Source organism: Rutilus rutilus, assembly GCF_951802725.1.
Source record: "Rutilus rutilus genome assembly, chromosome: 5".
Taxonomy (NCBI): domain Eukaryota; kingdom Metazoa; phylum Chordata; class Actinopteri; order Cypriniformes; family Leuciscidae; genus Rutilus; species Rutilus rutilus.
This window is the reverse complement of record NC_140213.1, coordinates 10464910-10490865: the sequence shown is the minus strand read 5'-3', so window position 1 is coordinate 10490865 and position 25956 is coordinate 10464910. Positions and strand designations below refer to the sequence as shown.

The following is a 25956-nucleotide window of genomic DNA, read 5'->3' as shown; positions in this document are numbered from 1 at the left end:
AATGAAAGTTGCTGAAATAAGACCACAAAACACATATTAAATATGTGTCCACAAGACTTTTGACTAATGGATGTTGTCGCTTCGAGTTCTGGCTTCAAAATTATGTGAAAATAGTCTTGCTTTATCATTCACAAAAAAAAAAAATACATTGATTTAAATGGTGTAAAACAGGTTTTGCTTGGAAAGCCAATATGCGAGGGGGGCGTGAAGGAGGAGTGGTTTACACCTGAGAATACAATATCCCACCCACTCTGCATAATGGGCCATTCATTCAGGTGTGACACTGACTGAGCCATAATGCAAGGACAAAAGATATATTTAGAAGAAGCCTTATATTGACCATTTAAGATTTTGCTTACATCTATCTTGTAAATATGTTTTGCTATTTTATTAAAAAGGTTACAATTACAACAATAATTAAAATTTCAACAATATTTCAAGTGTACTCTTTCTTTGTAAAAAAAAAAAAAAAAAAAGATTATAAGATTATTTTATCATATATGTATTCATTAGTTTGAATATAGCCAACATTGGAACATCTAACATCTTAGTCTATGACTTTATTTTTGACAAAAATAGTATTTTATATATATATATATATAGATAGATATATATAGATATGAGCAGAAATTGCTAAACAAAAGCTTATTTGATGTGACAGTATATTCTACAGTAAAAACTGTACCCAAATCTAGTCAACAAAATGTTGTCTTTCATACTTCGCCTGACTGTAACGTTGTTTTTATGAAATATTAGGGCATAGCCTATAAATGTTTATTTGCAGTTTAATACGTTGCTTATACAAATACATTTTATTTCAACATATTTCAGTCGATTTTTACTCATCTCAGTAGGCTATAGCAAAGCAGTTTATTCTTTCACACACAGACGCGCGATTCATATTTAGGCTAAACAGTCTTTACAAATATGTACCCTTCATTCATCTCACAGAAACACGATTCATATTATAGAAACGCGATTCATCTTTTTGTTTATATAGGCCTACACTAACGTTATTTCATAACGTTATTCCACATTAACACTTGAGAAAAGATAACAGCCTACCTCACTCCTCAGCGGGATCTGCTCCTCATATCAGGAGATATTGCTCTTCATATCAGCACTGTTCTGAGGAAACTTTTCTCCATAAGGTAGGCTATATTATGCCTCACTCGCGACGCTTTGTTTACAGCTGATGTGGGCGTTTCACAGGTCTGAAATGGTTCTCAGAATTTGCGTTTGAATAGCGGGCGCTCTCCGGGGAGTGGTCACATTACTTTTGAATGAGCTCGTAATGAGCTCGACTGGAATAGCTCTTATTTTTATACAGATTACAGAAGCTGAGAATATTTGTTTTTTATATAAATTACTTCATTTAAAAGATGCGATCTCAAGCTTTATGCCCGTGGGTCTGTTTGCCTGTTTGACTGAATTTTGGCGGAGTTATAGATCATTTTCGAACGGTTTTCAAATGGGAGTTTACTGACAGAGAGAAGGCAGAAATCGCATCATGTTAATTTTGTTACAATGACAATTTATTTGACAAATGACAATTTATTTGTCAAAAAGCAAAACACTTAATTTTTATTGTGAGTATACAGAAAAAAAATAGAAACTGAACAGGATCGATTGATGTATTACACGAAAATGAAAGATCAAAATTAACAGAGCATTTTGTGTTTGTTTTTCATTGCTAAAAAAAAAAAACGAGCAAAACGCGCTGGCGCGTTTTTGGTGCCCAGAGGGTTAAACTAAGTTCTCTTTCACGTGTTATTGCGCTTAAAATGTCACATTTACACAAGGTTATTCTTATATTCCCATTTATCCTTAAAGGTTAATAGTAAACTTACTGTCCTTGAAGGAGGCCCCCCCCTCTGTCACCTCACATACCCCGGGTAACACATACTCCAGTTTGGGAGCCACTGAATTAGATCAAACACATCTTCTCAAACACATGTTCTACAATGGACTATTGTTATTGTTTTTTCATCATTAAAACATTATTCCAGGCTGTGAAATAGGGGGTACATTAAACAGTAAAAACAGTCAAATAATTTTATATTAGTTGTAAGTGATCAACATCAAATGCAAATGTCACTCAGTTTTCCTTTTTCTGCTGCAGCACTTGACACACAGATATCGAACTGTTAAAAATATAGATAGAGTGAATATCAGAACAACTGCAAACAATGTAACTGCAACATCTACTGAGTAATAGGAGTACCAAGGCAGTTTGTAGGACTCTGTACGGAGGTGAGCAGCACCTTTGTGTCTCATTACAAACTCCATCCAGAAGAGTGCGTTGTCCAAAGGTTTAACTGGTTTGTCTCTGTGCAGATGAGAGAGTCTCTGCATACTCAGTCTGTAAGATGGTTCATTGATTACTTCCTGTATGATTGCATGCAGTGTGTTCTTGTTTAAAATTGAGATAGAGAGTATCTTGGCTCCTCCCTTGTCTTGCAAACGAAGAAGATTGTCGTACTGGTCAAAAAAGAATGGAATTCCAACCACTGGAATACCATGGTACAACGCTTCTTGAACCCCATTGGTTCCTCCATGTGCAACAAAAACTTTAGTCTTTGGATGCCCTAGAAGATCATTCTGTGGCATCCAGTCAACCAGTAATGTGTTGTTCCCCAAAGTAGATGGTCTCTTTCCAGTGTATCTCCAAATCACCTTTTGTGGGAGCCGAGCAAAAGCAGTAGCTATTTCTGCTGTAAAATCATCTGGTAGGACACTGATAAATGACCCTAAAGACATGATGATGACTCCATGCTCTCCAGAACTTTGCATGAAGTCTTCCAGATCATGTGGAAGGGCCTTTGCTGGTTTACACTGAAAGCCTCCAATGTAGATAATATTTGGCATTGTTGGACGTGGAAATTCAAAAACAAAATCAACCCTCATAAGCCATATATCAGCCCCCTGGAGAAGTTCATAAAAACTTACAGGCGGATGAAAATATTTATCACATAATGTTTGGTACAATGGCAAATTAAAACGTCTGTTCTGAATGTCCATTAGCAAATAGAAGAAAGCGTTTTTTACTCGTTGGAAAAAGTTCATCTTGTCAGTGTTTCCAGATCCTGTGATAGGGATGTAAGACATTGGTGAGGGAGCAACGTCAAAGTGTCCCTCTCCAGTAGCGGTCCATCTCACATTATATACCATGGGTAACTTGAGTTCATGAGCCAGGATAATCCCTGCACCCCACGACGGATCAGTAAGCATCAGATCATACTGCTTTTCCTTCAGTGTCTTCAGAATCTCCACACTTTCAAATATGTTTGTTATAAGCTGACATATCATTTCATGAGTTTTATGAATAGCTTTGGCTACATATGAATGCAGCTGTAAAGCGCTCAGCTGGCTCTTTCCTCTTTCATAGTCGATCATTTTGAAGAGGATATTGTCTATAAATTCTTCATCCATTCCTTTGGTGTTAGGTATGGTTATAGAGTTGTAATAAGTTGAATTCTCCTTTACGAACCAGCTATTATAGGTGCGTATTACATCAATGCTGTGCCCTTGACCATGTAAAGCCTTGATGAGGATGTCCATGTTCACCCAGTGACTTCCCTCCACAGGCAGCACCAAGATTTTGCCACCATCACAGAGAGAACCAAAAAGGATTATGACTGTTATCCAGAGAGAGACAGAAACGGTGTTCCAAGAAAATTGAGTCATCTTGCCTGTAAATGATAAAATAATTGGATTATATACATTTGTATAATATAAAATTTGTATATGTTGTCAACACTGTGCAGTAGAGATGACGTTATAAAAGGGACACTTTTTTCATCCGGGACCTGTACTCTTTCAGCATGAGACAGGCAGGTAGAATCATTACAAATGTTTTGTGAGAGAACACAAAGTTTCTCAGGGAACACAATACATTTGGGTGAGAACATAAAAGTTTTGTGAGAGAACACAAAAATATTATTTTTCCTCCTATCTCATTTTTCCCCCCATCACCATGTCCGCCTAGGGCTTTGTAATTTTCTCATTCATGCATGTTTCTTTACCTCTCTTTTTTTTCCTCTCAATTTTCACAAATTTCTAATAATAATAATAATAATAATAATAATTCTCTTTTTATTATTATCTTTAATATTATTTGAATTATTAAACATATTAATCAATCAATCCTGCATTAATGTGTTTTTATAAAAAAAAAAGTAAACAATTGTACTAAATGAACACAAGTTGACAGGCCTATTAATAATAATTACTATGCATACAGTATTATGTGTATAACATTTGATTACATTAAGCTGTCTATCATTATCTTTTCCTGTGTATTTATACTCCTTGTTTTATTCAGTTAATTGTCGGTTCTCATCTTTCATGATGTGAGTAGTTAGTGTGATAATTCTCTGTGCATATGCCTGTGTATTCTTTCTGTGTTTGTTAAAGTTATTGTTTGATATTCTGAGTCATGATTTTACTACCCATACGAAAAAGAAGTACACTTCAGGTTCATTTTATTAGTATACTTCAGTGTTCAAGTATATTTTTAAGTATATTTTATGTATTAAGTAAACTAATATCAATGTACTAGTAGTAAACTTGAAAGTGAACTATTTCAATATTACTTGGGACTAAATTGGCCCACTTTTTATCATATAAAGTATACATTTAAGTGTACTATAAACATTGGTGGGGATAACTCATTACAAGTAACTTGAGTTATGGAGGTGAGGCAAATGAATCAATAATCAGGTAACAAGATGGGAGGGGCTAGCTAGACAATGGACAGGAGAGCACATGGAACAAGGAAACACATGATAAGCCTTGTGCTCACACCAAACATGACACAAACACAAGCACTTGGCTACTAAAACAAATCACCAGCCATGTGCTCACACAAAACAAGACATGAACTTGCAGCTAATGAAAACACTCATAAGTCACGTGTTCACACAAAACATGACAACATGAAAGCACACAGCTGGTTTAAAACACAAGTTGTGTGCTACACAGCACAAGACAAAACATGACATGAAAGCATGCGACCGATGTAAACAAAACACAACACATGTGGACAGAAGAGCGTATGGCCTGAGCGAACTCGAAACCGCACACGCTCACACGACAAGACAGAGCGCACGAGAACGAGTCTAAGCTCATACTGTGCGCTCACAACAGAGAACAAACATGCGGAGCATGAATGTCAGAATCCCGACTCAGAACCAAAACCAAACTAGACAGATGTGCCGGGATCCAAACACCACGCCCCGCACATGTAACGAGGCATACATACGAGAACACTCAAAGCATCGCGCCCACTCCAAAGACATGACAAAACAGAGTGTCAGCTCTGTCACAAAACCAAGAAATAAACTTGACAGAAGTGACAGAACCCTGACAGATCGTGCATTTACTCACATGCATCTCACTTGCACATAAAAAAGATACAGTATTCCTCAAAATGAATAAAATAAAATCAGTGAAATGCAGAATCAGAATACTATGCAAACCTCCAATAACTAAATATGTTAAATAAAACATGCATTTTTAAGCATTTAATCTCACTTTATTGACTAATGTACTTGCTTCTGACCTTCGATGAATCAGTTAAACCATAAGCAAAAATTACTTTAGATATTTTTTTATTGGTAAAGTAAATGTTAAACTTTCTTCTCCTGCATCCTATTCTTTGATTATCCAGAATGGCAGCACAGCCAAGGATGGGCAGAATTGTCGAGTTCACGCGCGTGATCATAGGTACTAAACCTATGCGCGTGAACTCGACAATCGATTACTGTGGACTTCGACCGAAAACAGGATGTAAATACAGGTATGTGCGCTGGCTGAATAAACATCATTTTTTATATATTTCTTTCACATCTACTGCAGTCAGATTCACCCGCGTTTACTCAGAAGGAATCACGCACATGACCTGTGCACTTGTAATGACACATCAAGGATGTTAAGAGGCTAAAAGCAGGTTTAAAACTTGCCCCATTGAAGTCAACAGGGTGCAAATTTTAAAATGAGGATAACACGGTGTAGGCAACACCGATTTTTGTTGATTACTGACAGCACTCCAAATGTACAAAAAAATGAGCTCAATGTTAAAATTGACCGGAGTTCTCCTTTAAGATATTTTTGATGAAATCTGAGAGCTGGCTCACTCCTCCATAGACTTCTAGGTGACCGAAACTTGCTGGCCCAGAAAAGTTATTAAAGAGATCGTTAATATAGTCCAAGTGACTACAGTGGCTCAATCTTAAGTATATCAAGCGATGAGAATACTTTTTGTGCGCAAAAACAACAAAAATAACGACTTTATTCCACTATTCATTTCCTTCTATCTGGGCCTCGAGTTGGTTCACGTACTGTAGTGTTTTTGAGCAGCGCGTCTGTGTTACACGTCACCACGTAGGCTCACTATTGGCCGACGCTGGTCATGTGTGTGATGCGTGTGACGTACAACACAGACGCGCTGTGTATTTCATCAAAAAATATCTTAATTTGTGTTCCGAAGATGAACGAAGGTCTTACGGGGTTGGAACAACATGAGGGTGAGTAATTACTGACAGAATTTTCATTTTTGGGTGAACTAACCCTTTAAAATACGTATTTGAAATACAAAATACTATTTTGTATTTTGTGTTTTAAAGCCTTTGGAAAAAATCAAATGTAATTTGTATTTAAATACATTAAATACATTTAAATGTATTTTGTATTTTCAAAATTCCGTGCTGATGGCTTACACCCAAGCAGATTCGGAGCAGATCTTCTGTCGGATAACATCTCCAAAATGTTAAATACCTTTTGACTAGTAACCAAAAGTCCAAATCATAGTCTCTGCTGCACCAATTTAACTGATATAAATACTAGTGTAGAACATTGCATAGAAACCGTGTCTATTCCTCGTTTAGTGAGATCAAATAATAAATCCACTGCAGGATCTAGGAAAAATCTAATTGTTATTAAAACAGTAAATGTTGCTATTAGTAAACAAAAACAATTGCTAAAGCTAGGTCTTCTAAACATTAGATCACTCACACCTAAGGCAGTTATTTTAAATGAAATAGTCACAGATAATAGCTTCGATGTACTTTGCCTTACTGAAACCTGGCTTAAACCAAATGATTATTTCAGTCTAAATGAGTCTGCTCCTCCTGGATACTCCTATAAGCATGAGCCCCGTCTGATTGGTCGTGGCGGCGGTGTTGCAACAACCTATAGAGATATTCTCAATGATACTCAGAAAGCGGGTTATAAGTTTATTTCGTTTGAAGTACTTGTACTAAATGTTACGCTCTTAGATGTTAGAAAAACATCCCTATTATCTCTAGCCTTGGCTACCGTATATAGACCACCTGGGCCTTACGCTGATTTCCTAAAAGAGTTTGCAGATTTTCTCTCAGACCTATTAGTCAATGTCGATAAAGCATTAATTGTTGGAGATTTTAACATACACGTCGTAGATAATCCAAATGATGCGTTAGGAGCTGCGTTTACAGATTTATTAAATTCATTTGTGGTTAAGCAAAACGTCACCGGACCAACTCATCGTCTTAATCATACACTCGATTTAATTATATCACATGGAACCGACCCAACCGATATAGATATTATACCGCAAAGTGATCACCGCTGGATGGGAGAAATTCCTACACACAGTCCCTTTAAAAAGCATTGGACTACCTGAAAAAAAGAAAAATTCAGTTTATGCTGTGGAATAAAAACTGATATTAACCCTTGTGCATCAATTTAAAAAAGTTACTCATAGGTCCACAGAGGACAAAAATGTCCATGTCAAAAAACTGTCATAAAAAGTTGAAGCTTGGGAGCACAGACTTAACTTTGGTATCATTTTAAAGAATACCCTTGGCAGATTATACCCTTGGCAATTTTTTTTATAAGTAAATCCCCAAAAAAAGTTATATAGGTTTAAGTTTATTAATTATTATTAGTTTAGTAATTATTTATGAATATTATTTTATATAAAATATATATTTTATGAAACAAGTTGAACTCTAAAACGGCTAGAAAATCAAAGCCATAAATCTAAATAAGCTGTGTTCCAAATTTGAGGTTGATATCTCAAAAAATGAGCTTTCAGTAAGATTTTGTTTGGACGCAGTACCAAACTTTCCCCATTGGATGCCAGCAAAACTCCACTGGTGAACACAGTGATTGGCTTTGTTATATGCAGTTGAGTTTTTCTCTCTCAATACTACAAATGCACACACTTTTTTTTTTTTTATAACACACATACCAACCACTCTGACATCCATACCAACACACGCACACAATTATCATTGCATAATTTATCCAACTGGCTCTATAATAGCTCAAAATTCATGCAGTTAACATTAACAACAAAAAAAAAAAAACTTACTCATAGGTCCAAAAGGGACAAAAATGTCCAAGTCAAAAAACTCTCATAAAATTGTTATGCTTGGGAGTAAATACTTAGGTTTGGTCTCATTTTAAAGAAGACCCTTGGCAGATTGTTGTTGAAGTGAAAAAAAAATGAAAAAAGTGCAACCAAAAAAATGTTATAGAAGTTTAAGTTTATGAAAAATATTTATGAACATTATAATCAATATTTTATATAAAATATATATTTTATGAAACATTTGGAACTCTAAAACTGATATAAATTCAAAGCCATAAATCTAAACAGGTTGTGTTCCGAATTTGAGGATGATATCTCAAAAAATGAGCTTTCAGTAAGATTTTGTTTGGGCGCAGTACCAGACTTTCCCCATTGGATGCCAGCAAAACTCCACTGGTGAACACAGTGATTGGATTTTCGATTTGCAGTTGAGTTTTTCTCTCTCAAATATTACAAGCACACAAACACACTTTTTATTTTATTACACATATACAAACCACACTTAGACATCCATACCAACAAACCCACACAATTATCGTTGCATAATTTATCCAATTGGCTCTATAATATGCCGAAGCAGAAAACAGGAATAAAGCGAGTATATGCTTTATAGGCCTAATCTGAAAAAATGGCACCATCTGATAAAAGAAATTGTAAAAATGTCAATTTTGAAGCCTTGCCAACAGAATGAAAGCCTATTAAAAAAGATTGCATCATTTTATAGTTAAGCCCGGGGATTTAATGGGTTTCAATGGGGCCATTTTTGTCCAAAAGGTCCTGAGAGGAAGTATTTTGTGTAACTAGTGCAAAATAGATTTTTTAAAGGAAATGGTGATAAAATAGTAAAATTCCAATAAAAATACACACCCGTGCCAAATCTTATGCAGTTAGCATTAACACAGGCAAAGTGATAAAAAAAAAAAAAAAAACCTGAAAAGGACAAAAATGTCCTTAAGGATGCAAAAGGGTTAAGAATTGTGAAACCATGATATTGTTACTGTGAAGTAAAATTGAGATTTTGGTCGTATCGCCCATCCATATTCTTTGCTAGATAGCAGAAAAGGTTCCCACAGTTTTACATACTATATGAATTTTTTAATAGTGTTCACCACAAGTAATAGACTACATTGTAACCAGAGATAAGTATATAAATGGCTGCTATTTTGCATAAGATTATTTGAAATTGCAAGAAAGAAAGAAAGAAAGAAAAAAGAAGAAAGGGCAGAGATGTGGTTAGGAATGAAAAGTCCTTCCGTGTAGTTTCTTCATTCACTGTGACCTATACCTGCACTGGATGGCCAATTTCACATGTATTTTGTGTATTTTCAAAATACAAAATACTGTATTTGTATTTAAATACATTTTTTCATGTATTTATGCCCATCTCTGAGCCCAGCTGAAAGGTTTGCTTGAGTGGCGCCCTCTACATTTTCCCCAAAATATAACTTTTTTGTTATAAAAAAAAAACAAGCCCAGCCCAGGTGAAAAAAAAGTAACGCAAAAGTAACGTAACGCATATCTTTTAAGTTACTTTTTAAGGGAGTTACACAATATTGTAATGCATTACTTTTCAAAGTAACTTTCCTCAACACTGAGTGCACAACTACTTCACAAATATGTTTCTCATTTTTACTGCATCTGTACTACAAGTGAACTTATAATTATAATAGTAGTTTACTATTTTAATACTTGAAGCACATTTTTTAGTTTATGAAAGTACACTTTGAAGTATACGCTTAGTAAACTACTAATTTAGTAGTTTTATAGTGCAAGTATACTTGTACATTACAGTTTACTATTTCTATATTATTTTTGATTAATTATCTAATATATATTATATATTTTTAGTATACTTTAAGTATACCTCTATGTTCCTATTTAGGTATTAATTTGTTATTCTTGAAATCGTCTCGGGTTACTATTGTAACTCAGGGAACGAGACGCTGCATCTATACTCAACGCTTTGGGGAATGCCTTCAGCATTATGTGTCTGAAGTCTGTAGTGGAACTATTCCAATCTTGATTGGTGCTGTGTCTTTCGTCACTCATGACGTTGCATGTGACGGTGATCCGGAAGCTATAAAAGGACAATGGAACATAGCCGCGTCAGCTTTTAAAGGGTCGAAGCAAGTCGTTCTCAGGAGCGCGAAAAGTGTGGCCGAGGGATGCAGCGGATGAACTCGGAAACTTAAAAATGGCACTTTATGACAAAAAGGTTGCCGACCCCTGCTCTAGAGGATGCCACTCCTCTAGTTGAGTGAGCTTTTATCAGGTGAGGTGAAGGCAGATTGCGCACCTCGTAAGCTGAAGAAATAGCCTCTACTATCCACTTGCTAATAGTCTGTTTGGAGACCGGGGAACCCTTCTTGGATAACCCAAAACACACAAACAGCTGGTCCGACTTCCTCCAGCCCAAGGTCCTATGTACACAGGCCTCAAGAGCCCGGACCGGGCATAACAAGTGTAATTTAGCTTGATCAGCTGACACATGCGGTGGAGGATGAAAGGCCTGAAGGATTATAGACCGTGCCACATTCGTGGGCACCTTAGGCACGTAGCCAGGTCTAGGGTGGAGAATGGCTCTCACTCTGCCAGGAGCGAACTCGAGGCAAGAGGGAGCCACAGATAGCACCTGCAGGTCGCCAACTCGTTTCAGGGAAGTAATAGCGAGCAGGAAGGCTACCTTAAAGGATAAAAAATTTATCCAGGGGTTCGAAGGGAGCCAGGGATAACCCTTCGAGGACCACTGCCAGGTCCCACGTGGGGACCCTAGGCTGGATGCAGGCCTCATCCTCCTGGCTCCACGAAGGAAACAAATTATGAGTGGGTGTGTCCCCAGCGTGCCCACCCTTAAAGGCGTGTGGAAGGCTGATATAGCCGCCACATAGACCTTAAGCGTGGACAGGGAGAGCCCGTCAGAGAAACGATTCTGGAGGAACTCCAGTACTGAAGCCACTGGGCAGTTAACTGGGTCCAACTGAAGTTCTCTGCACCATGAAATGAAAATTTTCCATTTAAATGCATAAAGTTTCCTCGTGGAGGGGGCTCTAGAGTTTAGAATGGTCTCAACAACCTCGGTTGAGAGACCAGAATTTGTGAATTGGTCCCCCTCAGGGGTCAATCCAGCAGCTTCTTGGGCTTCAGCCAAGGGTGAAATATCATGACCTCGGACCGAGGAGGGAGGACCATCCTGATCCGGATTTACCGCGGAAGGCCTGCCAGGAGAGCCCAGATGTTTGGAAGCCATATTCGGGCCAGTCAGTACGGGGCTACCCTTTTGTACTCTAGAACCCCCGGGGGCAGAACAATCGGGGAAAACATACACAGACGTGGCCTCAACCATGTCTGTATCATGATATCCAGACTCAGCGGAGCTGGAAGAGCACGGGAGAGGTGGCGCAGAAGGTGGCCGTCCGCATAAAGGGGAAACGGGACCAACTCCGACACACCGACCTCCATCCCGGCTAAAGCCAACTTGGGGTGGAGTTTGAAATCCCCGGGCTGCAGCCCCTGCCTAGACAGGATGACTGTCCCCTCTTTGATCAGAGAGACCACCGACGTATTGTCTGTCAAAAATAGAACCTGATGCCCTCTCTGAAATTTCCTCAGACCCTGTGTTTCCAACACAGGTTCTAGGAGCAGAAACCATAACTTCCTCCCCATGATCAGAAAACGAGGGCATATGCGCATAACTCTGGTCATGCGGAGTAGGTTCCCTCTAGGGAAAAACCCATTGGTCCTGAGCCACTATTACAGGGCCCCACGTACAGCAGGGCAAAGAATAGTATGTTGAACACTGCTGCCAGCGAGCCCACTCTTTGATAAGGTCATATAGTGGTGGCCTGGCCTAGCTTGATATTCATGACTATGGTCAGTAAGGTGAATGTCTGAGTTGGAGACAATTGTGCCTGCATTGTGACTATAACCTACACCGCCCCCAGGAATCGGTTTCTCTGAAGAGGCACTAGTGATTTTTCCTAGACTCTGAGCCATATTCCCGAGCACCTCACGAGACTCAGAACAACACCTCGGTGTTGAACCGTCTGCTCTAGTAGTCAATGGACGGGAATGAGGATGCCCTGAAGACTCCATGGAGCTAGGACAGTGACCATGCATTCCGAGGAGGTGCGGGGATACAATATTAGGCCGAATGGAAGAATCCAGAACTGACGTGCTTTTCCCCCTAAAAGCGGATCTCGGAAACTTCCTGTGATGGGGTTAGAAGGGAATGAGGAGTTAAGGAGCTTGTGGATCTATCACGACAGACCAGTCCTCGGAGCTGGTCTGACTGACAGTCGGTATCTTGAATCTGAACCCCCTCGTGGCTTGATCCAGTACCATGAGATCAGAAACAAGGCCTAACTCCCCTCCCCTCACAGGAACTATGAAGTACCGGCTGTAGAACCCGGGCTCTCGTAACCAAGGAAGAGCCCACTTTGAGGTTTCCTGTGTTAAGAGGGACTAGACTTCCTGTTCCAAGAAACGACCCTGCTCGGGGCTGGCCGACATGTGAACCACCCTTAGTAGATAATATTTGTATATTAGCTTCACTGTAAGCAGGACCCCCTAGGCTATATTTTGGAGACCCCTCGGGGTGTCTAAATATGCCATTATGGGGACCAGTCCCTCGAGACTGGCCTCGGCGATAAATTTCCAAATGGCTTCGGTGACCTGAAGCAGCTAACTGGCAGGAACTAACCGAAATATGCTCTCTACAGACCTCCTGAGAGACGGCGAACTCGACAGGGCCGCAACGTTTTCGGGCAGATACTGCGATTTGTGTTCGCTGGAAGTCGATGTGTCCCGAAGCGCCATCGGTGGCGGGAAGCAAACATCGATTTCTTAAGGAAAAATCAAACGCTGTGTCCTTAACACGGTCGGAAGAAGCCGCAGCGCGGACTTCCGAACCGTGCGCGAGACCAGTGGAGCTGGTTAATAGGTAGTTTGCAGTCACGTGATTATGATGACGCGCGAAATTCAGATGGAGGGCAGGAAGTGAAGAGCGGAATGGACGAGATGGAGGAAAGTCCGTACTGTACTGCTTTTGACGCTATTACAGGAGAAATATATAACAAAAAAATCGAAACATATGCTGGACTTGATCCTTACGTTATAATGAGGAGCGATTTTTCAACTGAATTGAAAGATTTGCCTGTAACGTTACGTGTTTGTCTTCAGTTACAGGGGTAACTTACAAACAAAGAAAAGAAGAAACAATTACTTTGACTTTACAAAGTTCAGAAACTGGTACGTTACACAAACATAGCCACATAAGTTGTATTAACTCACCTCTGACAAAGATCACTGCACACACGGGCATTTTCCGACGTAGGTTTGCAAGCCATTTTTTCCCGGCGTTTTTCCCCCTTATGAACAACAACTTTTGGTACTCGATAAAAAACTCCTCGTGGTTTCATCGATTTGAGCAACCATAAACTATGCAATACATAGGCATTTTGAGTTTGTTATAGTGCTTCTAAATGTAGCAAATCACTTCCTGCCCTTCATCTGCATTTCGCGCCATGGCAACGCAGTGACGTGACGTCATATGCAAACAAGCTATAAACACTGAGAAAGGGTCGCAACCGTCTCAGTATTATATGCCAGCCCCACGTGCGAATCCCATGCATAAAAGCGGCGCGCTGCCTCAACAGACGCGGGACCTGATGCACTGGGAACGCGAGCCTGATCTAATTGATCGAACAAGCTCAAACGGGAGCGGAGCTTTTTCATAGGTAGCTGAAAACAGTTTGCACAGACAGCGCCCTCGAGCACTGCCCGTGCATGCTCCACTCCCAGACAAACAACACAGAATAGCGTGGGCAAGGAGACGCACACCGCCTGAGTCATTTCTCTATATTCGCCATATATATTGAGATAGACAGACAACATCAAATAAGACAATACAGTCACACAGAACGCTTGCAGAAGACAGAAAGCTGACGCGGCTATGTTCCGTTGTCCTTTTATAGCTTCCGGATCACCGTCACATGCAACGTCACGAGTGACGAAAGACAGCACCAATCAAGATTGGAATATTTCCACTACAGACTTCAGACGCATCATGACGAAGGCATTCCCCAAAGCGTTGAGTATTGATGCAGCGGGAGTTCCCTTACGAAAAGGAACATCTCTGGTTTCAACTATAACCAGAAGGAAACAAGACGCTGCGTCAATAGCCGCGTTTCTATTACCCTTCAAATTGCGCAAATTGAAATTGCGAATTGAAAATACGCCCAATAGAAACACGTCAATTTTCACAAAAACTCCCATTCATCGCAAAAAAGTTTTTATGCTCGCATGAGGTGGTTTTTCAGGCAATTCGAAAAAGGAATATGTAGCAAAAATGCAATGGAAACAGTTTTTGCGCATTTACAGTCACCTGACTTAGAAGGTGTGGTTTGTTTGGACAGAATACGAGACAGAGTTCTTTATTAAATTCATAAAAGACAAAAGAATGACAGAAATACTGGATTCTAAACCTCAAAGAAATGCCACAAATCAAGACCTCGGAGCAGAAATGAGTGAGAAAAACCCAGAAACACCTCATATCGTTAGCCTCATAGCATAATTGCCCAAGTCATTTTTTCAAAAATATTACTTAGGCAATTATGCTATGAGGCTAACAATATGTGCCGCTCACAGTATAAGGGTCTTTCCTTGCCATTAATGCTTGGATAACACACCTACGTTTCCTTCCATTAATAATAATAATAATGTCTAGTGCGGTATGTGGCTGTGATATATATAAACTTACCAAGTCCGTTGCCATGATTTTTGGAATGACTTATCGCGAGAGGAGAAAATTATGTTTTAGTCGCATAACATCGGTTAATGGAAACGCCGTCATTTCGCAATAGTTTTTTATCGATATTTAGAAAAAAAAAAAAAAACGCAAAAGTTTTGCGCAAATCTTTAATGGAAACGCGCCTAATGACGCTTTGGGAACACCTCCGTGATTGCATCTGAAGCATGTGTCAACTAGTCCAATGGCGAGACGGAAACTCACAGGTGGATGATGTCACGATCAGGAAAACATAAAAGCACATACGGAATGATCGGCGTTAGCTTCAATTAGCCGAAGCAAGTCGATCACAGGGGTGAAGGAAGTATGGCAAGGTGACGCAGTGTCTTGTTCCCTTCTCAGGGAACTATGGTTACAGTCGTACAATTGCGCTGCGTCAATGACTCTTTGGGAACGATAATGCCCAAACCCCATACTTACAAGTGCCTGTCGTGTAAATACTAAGAGCACACTTACGATATAAGCACCTGTGAACCTGGAGCAGCACCCAGGGGGCCGCAATACTCCTAGTAAAATGAGCTCTGATGGCCAAAGGTGACCCCTGGCCAGAAGCTTCATAAGCAAGAGATAGCCTCAACTATCCACTTGCTGACAGTTTGTTTAGAAGCAGGGACCCCTTTTTTCAGGTGATCCAAAACAGACAAACAGCTGATTTTGTCCACAGGGCAGCTCAATAGGCCTGCAGAACAATGCCTGCAGAACAATAGGCCACGGTGCATTGGTAACATAGCCTTGCGTTACAGTAGGGCTGTAGTACTCAAGACCGTTTTTCTATGGTCTCGGACTTGTCTCGGACTCGCTGGTATTCGGACTCGGACTAGTCTTGGTCTCGGCAACTGGTCTTGCCAAATATGGCTTTTGGTCTCGACCGAGTCCAGGTGTCTTTATTATGTTCCCAGTAAGCACACGTCGCCGCTTGATGAAACTTTTTTCATTTGATTGGTTCAACCGCCACCCGCCCGAATTTAATAAAAAAAATAATTTTCGTAACGTCATCCGCCCGATCCGCGGTTTATCCGCATCCGTAAAAAAATGCTTTCAAACATCAAAATGTCATTTATTAATATGTATTTGTGTCAAAATGACATATAAACATATTTTCCTATTCTATTTTGCCTGGATACGCTTCCAACACGCTTGCGTGTAGCATAAAAAATAGGCGTCGGTTCTATTTCTAGCATGCATGCGTTTACCGCCTGAGACGCGGCAGTTTCTGTAACGGTGCGTGTCCACTACAGCGGCAAAAGTCCGCTCAGTGCCGCTGGCAACGCTGTGTCTCCGCTTTGGGGTGTGTCTGTTGCGAGTGTGTTTAATCTAAGTTTTTTTTTTCAACACACGGACAGTAATCATGATCAGCGATGCACGTGATTACATTTAGAAATAGACAAGCTTTGTTTCCAAATGCACCAAGCAAAGATATCCTTTCAATTTTATAAACTTTTATAAACCCAGCCAATAAAATCACAATGAACACATCCAAAATAAAACCTTTTAACATATATAACAACTGCAAAGCGTCTAATTTGTAAACAAAATGATTTACGCACTAAATCCAGCATAAACTCCGGCACAATTTGCATATTTGTAAACTCTCAAAACAGACGTCACATCCCAAACCTCACAGCAATTGGCTTCCGACCGCGTTTTTCGCTTGATATTTGCATAAAGTCGAGAACTGGCCCAACCTTTTGACGCTCTCAACGCTTTCTCCGGTCCGCTGTCAATCCCAAAATGCACTGCGCGAGCGTGAAGCTCGACTTCCATAGGAATAAATTGAAAACGCTCGCAACCGTGCCAGTGGACACGCACCGTTAGAAACTGTTCCAGCTGGTGGATTTTACTGGTACTGAATATTACCTGTGTATACTCCATGACTGATGACACCCAATCATAGAGCCGAGCGTGAGCCTCTGCGTCATCGTTTCTAAAGTCCTCCGTTTTGACCCGTCCAGACTTAAACGCCCTCCGGAGATTCAAAACGAAAAACGGGTCAGCAGCGTTTCTAAACTTCTCCGTTTTGGGTCTCCGTTTTTGCCGTTTTAGTGTGGACGGGAGGTGCAAACGTAGCAAAAGGTCTCCATTTTTAAACGAAAACGCAGTAGTGTGGACGTGGCCTAACAAGAACAGAATGTGAGACTGATCAGACAGTCGAAACGAATGTCTGTGCGCCTTAGCCGATATAATTATTTTTTTGTTGTTCTTTGAATTAGTCAATTATTTTAAATAAAATTAAAATCATTCATTATTTAATTATTACATAATAATTTAATTTCTATAGGCTATATTTTTAAAAATAGAGTCGGCTTTTCAGATATAAGAGCCAGCTCCCGACGTTCACCTACAAGAGCCGGCTCTTAGATACGGCTCATTCGCGAAGTTTGATCTCAAATTAAAATAACGTTAAATTACACTGTTCACTGTTGTTTAACCAAACTTTAAAGTTTTCTGAAAATACATGTCTTTCCTATTAACTCACATCCAAATAATAATATAATACAATATTTTTTTCAGGGAAGACATAAACCAACCATAGGGGTACACTCTGTAATACTGGTCACTTCTTTTCTACACTACTGTACATCTGGAGTGAAGCTATATTGTCATTTAGTTACTCAAATGCTCAGTACTAGTACCTAGCAGTGGTAATACTGTAGTAGTGGGTTGGTGTTTGTATATCAGTTCTAACACAGCTACAGTATTATGAGGTATCACCATATGTCATCATCATTCTGTTTTCTTTAGATTAGAATATTATATGATATCAAGGGGAATGTCTATACTTAAAAATCCTGGGTGTTGTGACATAGTTTTTGCTTTTAGATCAACAAATAATAACCCAAAATGATTGTCTTAATAATGTCATGCATAAGACTTTTTTTTCCTGTCCTGGACTCGGTCTTGTCTTGGACTCGAACCTCTTTGGACTTGGTTTTGACTTGGACTCGACTAGTCCTGGTCTTGGACTTGTCTTGGACTCGACAAAGGTGGTCTTGACTACAACCCTGCGTTACAGACCTTGCGAATGACGGCTTAGGATAAAAAAAAACGTAGCGTAAACATAAGGGAAAGGGTAAAGGTTAGTAACATAGCCTTGCATTACAGACCTTGCGAAATGACGGTTTAGGTAAAGGAAAGCCTTGACCATCCCCAATGCGAATTCGAGGCACGAGGGGGATACCGACAGAGCCTGAAGATCTCCTACTCTCTTTAGTGAAGATATGGCTAGAAAAAACACTGTTTTTAAGGTAAGAAACTTTTCTGTAACCATGTCAAGAGGCTCGAAGGTAGCCGCAGATAAACCTTTTAAAACCAAAGCCTTGTCCCAAGCAGGAATTCTGGTTCAGGCTGCAAGCCTCAACCTTGAAAGTGTCATGAAGGAAACATGTTATCAGAGGGTTTCTCCCCACAGATAATCCACCCAAAGGGACGTGGTAGGCCGCTATATTACACCATTTAAACATTATTAAAAATACATAGGCTACTGAGTTACTAAAACAATCTTTGTCAAAGAATACACTTGTTTGTTCACAGTCTGAACGTTCTTGTTTCCATTTGTTTAATTTCAAGATCTGAGGTGAATTATCCATTGTTGCTTTTACAGCTACAGATCTGCATGCTTTTAACATTAAATAAAGCACATAGATTATCATTGCCACACTTTGTGTTTGTTGTTCTAGCCGCGACATCACAGAAAAATATAAACCGTTTCCAAAATAGAACTGTCGCGTGTCGCCATCGCGGTTGGTTCACGAGTTCACACTTACATATAATTTGAAGGGGTAAAGTTTAATGCGTATTTGGCGTGCTGTCCGGAGGGAGGGCTCCGAGCTCGGAGTTCGGCCCAAACCCAGAGTACTCCCCCCGTATGTAAGTGTTTAGGACTAGAAGCGTGGAGAAGGGGTGGAGGAGGGATGCTGCAAAAACTGTCAATGAAATGAGGTGAGACTGCTGAGTATATATACACCTCTTACCATTGATTGCTGAGTGCTCTCCACCTGTGTTAATTATCTGAACGTGCTCCTCCCGAACCTTGTTAATAAAACATCATTTAGTCCAAAAACTCTGATTTGATACCTTTTATGTTGCGTCGCGTGACACGGTGTCAATGTGGATGGAGATAACCCTGCAGAAAAACGATCTTGCAGGAGCTCTTGTACTGAACCAAAAAAAAAAAAAAAATGTTTAGTAGTATATGAGCTTGTCTAAAAATGTGCATCATAACACAAAAGACACTTTACAAACAAATGGTAAATGGTATAATAGTAGCCAATGAAACATTTTTCATACAATATAAAATCAAATATAAATAACAATCCTGACCTGCAAGCATCACACAAAATGAATTTCTAAAACTGTTGTAGAAAACTACAGACGATTTCTTAAATAATGCAAATGTCACATTTATTTTGTTGTTTTAATTCATAAACAGTAGATAACTTACGGTTATATATTTTCTTTGTTCAGTGCTGATATCTTTGTCTTGGCAAACTCTCTGGATGTTACTCTCTGTCTCGTTAAATTTCTCCTTAAACATTGCACCTCATCAAATACAATGAGCAGCCCACAGCAAGAAATTTCAAAGTACAAAGTTTATTTGTGACATCATCTACAGTATATGGCAGAGATTTGTTTTTAAAGTGCACACTTTTACTTGATTTGCTAGTGATATCAATTCTACAGAGAAGAATTTCTACTACTTTTCAACACTGACAATATATGTGCACACTTGCTTATTATTAAAGAAACATAACTATTGATTTAAGAGTACTTTAACTGCCCATTTAACTGCCTGCTATCAGTATCTGGACTGTGAACTTGAGAAAGAGCAATGGGGTAAAGAGAGTTTACATGAGGTAATGAGAGATCACGCGGGGAGTGCATAAACTCAAAAGAAATTAAATCTGTTGAATTTTGTGAACAAAGACAGAATGCCACATGCACAGGCAAATGTCTCAATAAAAAGTTGGTATGATTAGATCATACACATCTTCTCATACAGTTTTCAGTTTCATACACAGCTCTTTTTTTTTTTTACATCATTACAGACAGACATGGTTGTGTAATGGTTGGAGATAAAATTTTCTCAGGAAATGTATAAAAGGGTTTTAGAAACAAATGCACAGACTGTGGGAAAATTAAATATGTATTATTCCATTAAACGTATGGCAACATACAATTTGAATAAAGTTTCAAAGAAAAACAAATATTTCTGAACACTTTCTGCTGCAGCATGTGACGCACATAAAGTTAAAAATATGGAGAGAGTGAATATCAGAACAACTGCAAACAATGTTATTTCAATGTTTGTCAAGTAATATGAGTACAAAGGTAGTTTGTAGGACTCTGGTGAACAACAACTTTGTCTCATTACACACTCAATCCAGAAGAGGATCTGATATAACTGGAGAACAGGGTTATGAAATGCATTATCTGAATGCTTGGCTAAAGAGTCTTTAAAGGGTTAGTTCACCCAAAAATGAAAATTATGTAATTAATGACTCACCCTCATGTCGTTCCAAGCCCGTAAGACCTCCGTTCATCTTCGGTACACAGTTTAAGATATTTTAGATGTAGTCCGAGAGCTTTCTGTCCCTCCATTGAAAATGTATGTACAGTATACTGTCCATGTCCAAAAAGGTAATAAAGACATCATCAAAGTAGTCCATGTGACTACAGTGGCCCAATCTTAAGTTTATCAGTGTGGTTTCCATGGTGACGCGTCATTGCTTGTCACGTGACACACCGCAGCAACAACAGATCTGAGATCTTTCACACTTAAGTTTACGAACGTGACAGCGCAGCGCAGCCAGAGGGCAGAGCAAAACAAAACTCTACGTTCGTTCTACGTCACGACGCTTCCATCTCCATGAACGCGCGCCGACCGCCACCGGAAGCCAGTTATTTTCGTTTATAAAGTTTTAAATATGTATATTTTTACGACAAAACCGCACGGATTACCCTCAGAAGGCCTTCGTTTATCCCCCTGGAGCAAACTTCAAAATGCGAACCAGTGAGAACGCCGATGGCGTGCACATGCACATTACGAGTTCAGTCTACAAGTATGCGCGTTTGAATATATGTGCGCAGGCGTGTAGTCCTTCCCTACAAATCAACCCTCAACATACTTGTCTGGCCTTAAAATTTATAATACAGAATTTTTATCGCTTCCGTGTAGCCACGCGAACCGAAATTATCCAGACAATGCTTTATCTGTAGAGAGGTAAAGGGAGGGGAGGGAGATACTCTCCTTCACAGAGGAGATACTAGTTGACATTTCAGGACTGCGCTGTCGTCGCGTCCATGCGCAGGTCCTTCATCAGATCTGGATACAGCCTGGATCCGGCGGATTGCGGTAAACCTCGGGATAAACAGAGAGACTAATATTAGCGTAGACGCCATTCTTCTTATGATGTAACGAGTACATCAAGATTTATGGGAAGTGTTCCTGGTTCCGGCTGACCTAATCTATGCAGCCTAACATTGAATTATAAAAGTCTATAATGTGTTATGTGTATGCTAGGCCAAATAGATGTGTTTTTAGTCTAGCTTTGAACTGGACCCATTGAGACACATTTGGCAGAAGTTTCCACGCTGCTAAACAGTCTACAAAGGGAATCCGTCAGATGGGGGCAGAGTTAGAAGATTGATTTCCTGAGACCTCCATTCTCTGAGGACCATCATTCTCTTGAGGAAGGCTTCAGGGAAGAGGTCCTGATGCCAGTCTTAGGCCTCTGAGGACGAGCCTAGAGAGTGGGTAGCACTTCACACAAGCTTAATTGTGTGCACCCGCTCAACCATATCTCTTTGAATGCATATCTCAGATTCTGCCCGGTATTGTTTTGGCATTGGGATGTTTGCCCCCTCTGAGGAGGAAAACCAGATCTGGTAGATCGATTTCCTGAGGGCTCTGTGGAGGAACCAAATCTGGTAAGTTCAAGCATTTAGTGTATGCAGAGTAAGGTACGTTTTTGAACATAGCATATGTGCACAGTGCACAAAGCGAACTGTTAGTTCAAATATCCACAAAACCACGTCATCTTATTGACAAATTCTTCTGGCAGATGACCCTGCCCTGCCCTTTGAACCATGTCCCAACCAACCCGATGAGCTCCAGCAGCATTTTACCTCAAACAAAGAGTGTTCCGCAGAATATTCTTCCTTTGTCAAGCCAACACAGGATCCTCGGTTCCCCTTCTGCATATAAACGGGAAATCAAGCCATCGTCCTCGGCATCCTCCTGCAAATTCGTCCAGACGCCAAAAAAACCCCTGCTCCTCCTGCCCTCGTCTAGGCTTCCGCAGCATGCACCGGAGCTGTCTCGCCTTCTTTTCCGAACCCCGGCTGAGCTCAACAGCTTCCAACCAGTCAAGTAGCCGCAGCATGCTCTCGCCGCTGCGAACATCCATTTCCCCTCGATGATGAACAAAAATCCAGCTCTACACTCTTTTCCTCGATTCGCAAACTGGAGTTTATCCGTCTCTCCTCTCCTCACGCTCCCAGTCGCCCTTCCAAGTGATTTTCCCAATGATTTTGTAATGATTTCGTAATGATTTCATGTCTAAGCGGTACTTAAACTTATAATTATATTTATATTTTATAATTATGTTCTTAAATTGATAAGCTCGTTGTGTTCTGTCTTACGGGTTGTATTTCCAAAGCACAAAGGTAATCTGCGTTTTCATGAATGAACATTTTGTTTCTAAATCTCCCAGTCAACTGGCATTTGTAATGGATAGTCAAACTGCACTTTTCGTTCCATGGACTTCCATTCAAACGCATGCAAGCATATTGCGAAAAGTTTTGCATTTAAAGTCGAGAAGATTTTCTACATTTTGAGTGTATTAACATTTGTTATGTGTTGAATTCATGTTTATAAAAAAAGACGCTTCAGAGAGTGACGTCATAAGAAATTTTGCACGCTCAAATTTTAGTGATCATGGTTTAAGCATATACTGTTTACATTTGTAAAAAAAAAAAAAAAAAAATCTTCTTACAAAAATAAATAAATAACTCACTGTAGTTTGATCTCTAATTCAACACAAAACGCGCCATCCATGGCTGCCGTAGAAACAGATGCTGGGTTTCAGTCATGTGATTATGATGACGCGAGAAGGCAGCGCAATTTTAGCAAGGGGGTAATCTTTCAGAAAAAACTGAAGCTTCCCCGGGGGCCGCCATTGATTAGCAGACCATCACCTGCTGTTAGCATTCCATTGACTCCCATTCATTTTGGCGTCACTTTGACAGTGAATAACTTTACATCTGAGGCGTTTAAAGACTTATTTAGGCGTTTATTTCTAAAGAAACACAAAAATGTATAAAAGGCTCCATTACCTTGCATCTTACGTTATGGCCCCGTAGAAGCAGTTTTTGTACAAATAGGCTAACGATTGCGTCATAACCACGCGACTATCTGTCGCACAGTAGAGAAATTACCGTATGGACAGGAGGAGAAGCTTGTGGGCAATCGGGGGGACGTGGAGCTCATGGACACCTCCTACTCACACTCTCCGTCTCTGCAAGTATCGGAAGGGAATGATTCAGATTTCTCTTGGCACAGCTACTAGAAGACAGACAGGTTGCTCACGTCACATCTACGTCGTCAAGCTCAGTTTGAGTCTGCCATCAGGAAGGTCCACCATTGAGTCTGCCGTGTGGTCAGCCATCAGGAAGTGAGTGCTTCTAATTGACTTTACTTTTCTCCGTTGAATCCAACGGGGTTGCTGTGTACCATTTCTTTTACTGTCTATGGATTTTAGACGGAGGGCAGGAAATAAGATGTGTTGCATGTTTGTTGACATTATAGCCGCTACTGCTCGCATCTTAAAGCAACACTAAGGAAAAAATTTTACCTTAAAATAATGTTTCCAAAATCGTATCAGTGTTTCATCATGTCGTAACAGGGTGAAAGGCACTTCTGGATTCGCTTTGCAGCCCTATATCCGCTATAACCACACTATGCAAGTTTGCCAAACCGGGTCACGTTTCTGTAGTTCGAATGAGATATAGGAAAACTACAATTTGACTTGCTTTACGTCAAGCGTTACAATAGTCATTATTTAGTTTTTCTTCGTTTCTGATGTCGCAATACATCATACTTTCATGAAATCATGCAACATACTCTACCTTGTCTGTGGACATTGTTCATTCCAAAGCCGGTGCTAGATAAACAGCGAGCGTGCGTGCGACAGTAGGCTGTGGGCGGCGTAATTATTTATGACAGCGGTAATGGACAATTCCGCTTCCAACCTGTAGGGCGACCGAAGAGGAAAAGTTCCTTAGTGTTGCTTTAACACATAAAACAATATAAGAACAAACATGCGCGACCGACGGTGAGAAGATGAAGGTTTGGGTGACTAATCAAAGTTTAACCTGATAGAAAAATATTTATTTAATGTCATACGTGTTATATTTCATCTGTAATAACAATGTGGACTTTTATAAAGATCTGTTTGGCTATTAACTTTTAAATGCATCATTGTGCATTAATATGAGGAGAGTTCTCTGCATGAAAGATCCGCAGCTGCAGATCAAAGTGCTTCTGCATTTCTCTTCGATAAGGTTGGAAATGAAATGTGGAGGATTTTATCTTTGACAAGATTATTGACAGGTCAGTTTGCATGACAGAATCATAGACTGTAAAAAAATGTGACAAGCCTCAAGGAAAGCTGAGGAAAGCCTGTTAGTGGACTGTTCTCAGCATTTCCAAGAGACTGATCCTCCTCTGCCTAATGCTGTGAGTATTTGTTCTAGTTAAGTACTTTACTTACACTACATTCAATTGCTCAAATTCACCCAGGTTACATTTATTATAAAGGTATGTTCTGTTCTAATTTAGCCTATCTAATTTGCATCAATGTTGCTGTAGCCTACTTTGAGCGTGCTCACACAGGCAATTTAGCCGACATGTGAAATGCAAATCCTGTCTGCAAAGTTGCCTTTCTGCAGTTATTCATGTTATTTCTTAGATGTATTTATCCAAAATGTTTTTATAAATCTTCTTCTATAAATTCGACATATCAAATGTACTGACAATGTAGTGGCAGACACATTGTCTAGAGCTACATAGTTTTCTTAACTGGTGACTACTCATGGTTTTTTGTTGTTGTTGTTTTTTTACTCTTAAATTGCTTCTACAGGGCCATAGTTGCTGAGGACATTGGGAATAATACGGAGTAGTGTGTGTTTTCCAGTATGGGGGGATATCGGTGAAGGGTTAGGTTGGGTTTCATAAATGGACACCCTTTTCTATGGGGGAGGGTGTTATGAAGCCAGTATGGGTCATATTTGTGGGTTGTTTGTTTTTTCCTCTGTTTGTTTTTCAGGATGGAGTTAGGGTGAGTGACGTCATTATGACTGAGGAGTTACACCTGTGTTGGAGCTGATGCTGGCAATTTTAAGATGTTCCCTTCAGCTGTGACGGCGTGCACTCTCCCATCCTTGTGACAGTTTTGTACCCCCTGCCAAATTATTACCCCTGTCGTTGAAGTCGGTACCTGATTTCCTAATCCTAACCCCACCCATAATCCTAACCCCTCCCCCACAAGTAATCCTAAACCTACCAATGCTAGGGGGGGAATAATTTGGCGGGGGTCAAAATTCAGCACAACACTGGATTCAGTTCATTTTCGTTTCATCTTTTTCATCTTACTTTAATAAATGTTATTCCTTTTGATCATTATCTAACGTGTTGTCTCCTTCTTTGTTGCAGCTTTCGAGTCGCCGTGACAGTGTGTGTGTGTGTGTGTGTGTGTGTGTGAACATATCTACTTCTTTCTTCACTTCTCTAAACTCC

At 39.9% G+C, this 25956-nt stretch overlaps 1 protein-coding gene across 1 annotated transcript; it reads right to left on the bottom strand.

Moving 5' to 3' along the window:
- Positions 1-1593: 1593 nt before the first annotated feature.
- Positions 1594-19703, bottom strand: LOC311290769 (UDP-glucuronosyltransferase 2C1-like). The gene is made up of 3 exons (XM_084409470.1): positions 19603-19703; positions 19236-19317; positions 1594-3692 (listed from the first exon to the last, which is right to left on the bottom strand). Exon 3 carries the CDS (start codon positions 3685-3687, stop codon positions 2095-2097), a length of 1593 nt encoding a protein of 530 aa, XP_084265596.1. The 5' UTR covers positions 3688-3692; positions 19236-19317; positions 19603-19703; the 3' UTR covers positions 1594-2094.
- Positions 19704-25956: the final 6253 nt, after the last annotated feature.

Bases quoted from the DNA above. Each gene is read 5' to 3' on its own strand.
- LOC311290769 (XM_084409470.1), bottom strand. From the start codon at position 3,687: ATGACTCAATTTTCTTGGAACACCGTTTCTGTCTCTCTCTGGATAACA.